This window comes from Pogoniulus pusillus, chromosome 28, assembly GCF_015220805.1.
Source record: "Pogoniulus pusillus isolate bPogPus1 chromosome 28, bPogPus1.pri, whole genome shotgun sequence".
Classification (NCBI taxonomy): domain Eukaryota; kingdom Metazoa; phylum Chordata; class Aves; order Piciformes; family Lybiidae; genus Pogoniulus; species Pogoniulus pusillus.
The window spans coordinates 7,731,430-7,736,521 of record NC_087291.1 but is presented as its reverse complement, the minus strand read 5'-3'; the positions used below and the strand labels follow the sequence as shown (position 1 = coordinate 7,736,521).

Genomic DNA, 5,092 nt, shown 5'->3' with positions numbered 1-5,092 from the left:
TTTACCTGTTGCAACGTGCTTTTATTCACGACTGGGGAAAAAAAAAAGGTGGCGGTAGTAACGAATGGGCTGGGGTTAATGCCAGTTGCACATTACCGACAGCTTGGGAGCTATCTCCCAGCTTGGCACCCATCAGCCGCTTGGGATGGCAGCCTAGAGTGGGTCTGGGGAGAGGAGCAGGACCATCTCAGTGCAAGGGCTGATTAAATGTGCAGAGGTTGTCGAGAGGCCTGCAATGTGAGGAAAGACTGGCTGAAGACAGTTTCTGCTTTTGAAGGGTGCTCTGTTTATTTTAGTGTCAGCATCTATCACGAGGTGAAAAGGTTAGCACTTGACCCAGGAAGTTCTCGTGTTTGTGCTTCAGAAATAAGTCGGGATCATAAATTCCTCTCATTTACAGAGGAATGAGAGAAGTGCCTTATGTTTTCTAAAAATACTATTAATTGATGATAAGAAAGGAAAAAGCTTTGTGTTACGAGTCAAACTGGGCAATCAGAGCTCTGACCCCAGGAAACAACACATGAGGAGTAACGTTGGGCGACACTTCTTCCCTTCCCCCCCCCCCCCCCCCCCGGAAAGGCCCCAGCAGTAGAAACTAAGGGAAAACAAACTGCTGAGCCCAGCCTGTGACTCAGCGCTGACGTCACGCAGCAGTAGGCAGAGGAGGGCTACCTGAATGTGGGATATATTTATTACAGATATTATAAGGACCCGTAAATCCTGCCCTGGCTTCCATCACCAGCGGAATCCCAGAGCCTTTCATGATTGTACAGAAAATCAGGAGGACATTTCGTTCACACACGACAACTGATAGAACTCAGTGTACCTGCAGTACAGACAGCACGGTGCATCATGCAATGGTCCGGACACCAACCACAGAAATTATACATTCATTTGGCCATTTGTCACATTCGCGAGTAGGCTGAAAAGACATCGAGTCTAAAGGAAGTTTAATAACATGAAAATAGGAAGAGGTCTTTTGATGGTTATACCCTTCTGCTGAGTATAATCCAGCACAGCTTTCGGGAGGGGGAGGGGAAGGGGGAGTAAAGCACACAGGGTAAGGTCTACAAAACCTAGTGCAATTGAAGCCTTGTTTGTCACATTTAAAGATATAGCGCTACTTTTTTTTTCTTTTTCTTTGAGGTATCTGCTTGATCTTAAGACGTTCACTTGGTACTGTCATCGGCTTTACCAATATAAAACTGGATCCAGTTTGGCAAATGTGCTCACCCTGCTTAACCAGATAATTGAAACGTCATTTCTAGAAAATTCTGTAAAAAGATAAATCTCTCGGACAAAGTATTTACAAGCAACAAATTCATAGACACGAACAAATAATACATTAAATTAAGGGGGTGAAAGTCCTATAGGTCGTGTAAACACTGGCAATAGTGCATCTCTTCGTGAGGTTATGTACCCTAGACAACTCGTCTTTCACTCAGGGATACTCAGAGGAGCGTCCTTGTAGCAGAGGAGGAAGGCCCTTACGCTTGTGCCAACACAGATGCTCCAGCGAAAGTTTTGGGCGCGTGGGGGGTGGTGACGCAAAAGAGAATCCCCTGGCACCAAGGTGCCGGGACACGACGGTTGAGAGGCGAGCGGGCGCAGAGCCGGAATCCCCGAGGAAGGGGGAGACCGGACGCCGGACTGCTGGGACCTCTCGGGGAGACCGACCAACCGAGGAACCGACCCACGGACCAACATAACCGCGGAGAACGAACGCGAGCTGTACTGTCCGGAGCATCGCGATGGGGGGCCGTAGGGGGTGCCCGAGCTCAGTTGGGAGCAGCGAGGGTGTCCGAGGCGGAGGATGCGGGCGAGGCGCTGCAAGGCGACGAGCAGGACTTCTCCGAGGAGTCCTCCGCCTTCTCCTCGCAGCTCGTAGGGGTGGAGGGGGAGATGGGCAGCAGCCCCTCTTTCTCGCGTTTCTTTTGCTTCATCCGCCGGTTCTGGAACCAGATCTTCACCTGCGTCTCGTTGAGCTGGAGGGAGGCGGCGATTTCCACCCGCCTGGCTCTGGTCAGGTACTTGTTGAAATGAAATTCCTTCTCTAGTTCGGTGAGCTGTTTGGTGGTGAAGTTAGTTCTGACAGTGTTGGGCTGTCCCACGAAGCCGTACTCACCAGCCTTGCCTGCAAGGGAACGTACAGAGGTAAGTAAGCGCAAATGATTTATAGGCAACGTGATCAATATGTCCACACCTGCGAAGCGATAGGGAGCAAGAACTTCTTAGGAGAAGAGGGAAGACCCGGCAGTGAGTGATGGAGTGCGAGGTGCTAAACCGTAGTCAGCCTCTAGTGTCAGAGGAAACTTGATAAGTGGTTTATGAATTACAAGAAATATGACCGCGAGAGAGGCGAAGAGGGGGAGTTAGGAATACGCGGCGCTAGCTTCCAGGGCTGCGGGCAGACGACTTGCGGCTGCTGGCAGAGGTGCGGGCCGCCCGACCTGACCAGCACCCCGCGGGACACCGCGCATCTTCCTTCGCATCCACTGCAGAGGGAAAGAGAGAGAGAAAGAGAGAGAAAGGAGCGGGGACCCCCTCCGGCCCCCGAGCCGGCCACTGACCTGTTTTGGGTGGGTTTCTTTTCACTTTCATCCAGTCAAAGGTTTGCGCTGCCGGCGAGGTCTCGGCGGAGGGAGAGCGGGCGTTTTCCCGGTGGCTGGCATGGAGGGGAGACAGGGTATGATTGTAGGTGCTCAGGGGCAGGCTCTGCTGCTCCTGCCCGTAGTGGGGAGGCACGTACTGAGCAGGACTCCCCGCGTAGCTCTGGTGCGGGTGCTGAGCAGCGGCAGAGGAAGAGATGCTTCCGGAGTACACGGCGGGGGCACAGGGGGGGAAGCCCCCACCCAGCTCCGCGTCCTGCCCGAGTGGGTAGGGGCTGTACGCCGGTCCGAAGCCCTGCGCACCGTAGGTCGGGCCACAGCCCGGGTGCGCGTAGGACACCCCCAGGCCGCCGTGGTGCTGGTAGGCGGTGGGCTGGGCCGGGGGATGATGGTGGCGGTGGGGGCTAATAGGCACCCCGCGACCCCCAAGGAAGCGGTCCTCTCCGCTGCAGCTGCCGGCGCTGACCGCGCAGGGCTGGAAAGTTGTAATCCCGTGGTCTGGATGATAGGCGCGGGCGGCGCATCCCCCCGCCTCGCCGCCGAGAACGGGGTACTCGAGGAAGGAGCTCATCCTCGCCGTTTCCCTCTGTCACGCCGCCACCGGGTCTTCAGCGTCCGGCGGGGCCGCGCCAACTTTTCCACTTCCTCCATGGGGCCGGCAGGAAAATGACACGAAGGTGCAGGCAGCGGGCAGGCACGTGGGAGGCGGCAGCCAATGGCTGCGGCGCCTGCGGGACTTTCCCGGCTGCTGCCGTTGATAGATAGATCGCCGCGTCGGGGACATTTAAACGCCGAGCGCTCCGACGGCGTGGCACGGCACGGCGCTGCACCGCGGGGCAGGGCAGCGGCGGCCCCCCGGGGAGGCAAGGGTGGGCCGGGCCTGGCTGTCGCGCTGCCGCCGAGGTCCCGCCTGGCGGCTGAGAGGGGAAGGCGGGAGACACACGGAGTCTGCTCCCGGCCTGCGGAGCCCGCTGGCCCTCCCCTTCAGGGTGAGTGCTGCTGCAGACAGGGTGCCTCGGCGCCTCCCCTGCTGTCGGCACTGCCAGGTCGGTGCAAGGCATGTCCCCCGTCCCCTCCCCTCATCCTCATGTGGCGGTCGCGAAGGGGTGGCTGGATCGGTGTTTCGGGTCGGGGGTGGGGGGCAGGACGGCGAGGGCAGAGCTGAAGGCATTAGCCCTGGAGGTCGGAGATGACATGGGACGGTATTTGTGGCTGCGGGCTACTATAGAGACGGCGATGGTGACAGGGACGGGGATGAGGATGAGGCGGATAATAAGGATGGGGCAGAAGACATGGAAAGCGATAGAGATGGGAAGAGGTTGGAAATGGGATTGGGACAGGGCCGAAGGATCTCGCTGCTCCTTTTCAACCACAGTCTCATCGCGACGCCAAGAGTTAAAGGGGCTTGGCCAGGACTATGACCAAGCGGCCGCGGGCATTAACATGGAAATGAACCGCTTTTGGCACTGACTGCCATTGTGTTCTCCCGTGCTCACTGGCCTCGCCCTGGCCCTTATTTCTACTCCCCCCGCACCTCCACCGGCCTTACTAGCACCAAACTGGGTCTCGAGTGTGGGAGGAGGAGCCGGAGACAAGGGGACGGATGACTAGGCGGAGACCCGCGGGCTTCGCAGCCCGTCTGCTGGGTCCCTGCGGTGTTGCGGCCGCCTGCCCGTCCTGGGACCAGACGGGGGAAAGGCTGCCCAGGGTGCCGCGAGTTGCAGCCTGGCGGCCCGAGGACACGGCCCAGGGCAAGGGCAGAGGGGTAGCGGGAGGCACAAGGGCCCGCTGCTCCAGCTCCTTTGTCCGTGCGCTCCTCCATCCGGGCTGGCAGTGGCGGAAGATGGCAGATGGCCAGTGGCAGAGGAGGCCCCAGGACCCTTGGGAACAGAGCTGAACATCGACTCAAACCCACCCCTCCCTAATCGAAAAAAAGAGTCCTTGGATAGTGAAGAAGGGAGAGCGGTAGGATGTGGGTGGTGAGCTCATAGCAGGTTTGCATCCGTGGGAAAGCAAAGGGAGGGGTAAAGACTGGGTATTCGTCCGTCCCGGGCCACCGAGGGAGAGAGAACAGCACCAATATGCTTTCAAGAGGCATCCTGCAAAACGTTCACCTCGGGGATACACGGATGGAAAGACACGTCCCCTGCCACCAGCCCCGGGAGGAGCTGCCTTTTCCGTTTCTGCAGGTGCATTTCCAGGCTGCGCCTAAGTCGCTTGCTTCTCACACTCGGTTCTTGCTTATTTTGAAATCCAGAAGGCACTTCTACCCCACTACCTCTCCCTGCTCACGAACAAACACACACATACAAGTCCTCAAGCTCCTCCCTCCCACATGAACTACAGCATCCTCTCCTGGGGCAAAGCTCTCCTACTGCTAATTCAGCTCTGATCTCATGCCACCTCCACAGCATTTCTACTGCCAGCCAAAACAGAAGGGTTACTCTCTCCACCGTGCATCTGTCGGTATATCCTCTGTATTT

The 5,092-nt window shown here is 57.5% G+C and overlaps 1 protein-coding gene across 1 annotated transcript; it reads right to left on the bottom strand.

Moving 5' to 3' along the window:
- Window positions 1-668: 668 nt before the first annotated feature.
- Window positions 669-3,347, bottom strand: HOXA1 (homeobox A1). Its single transcript, XM_064166840.1, has 2 exons — window positions 2,571-3,347; window positions 669-2,134 (listed from the first exon to the last, which is right to left on the bottom strand). The coding sequence occupies exons 1-2, from the start codon at window positions 3,178-3,180 to the stop codon at window positions 1,779-1,781; spliced, it is 966 nt and encodes a 321-aa protein (XP_064022910.1). The 5' UTR covers window positions 3,181-3,347; the 3' UTR covers window positions 669-1,778.
- Window positions 3,348-5,092: the final 1,745 nt, after the last annotated feature.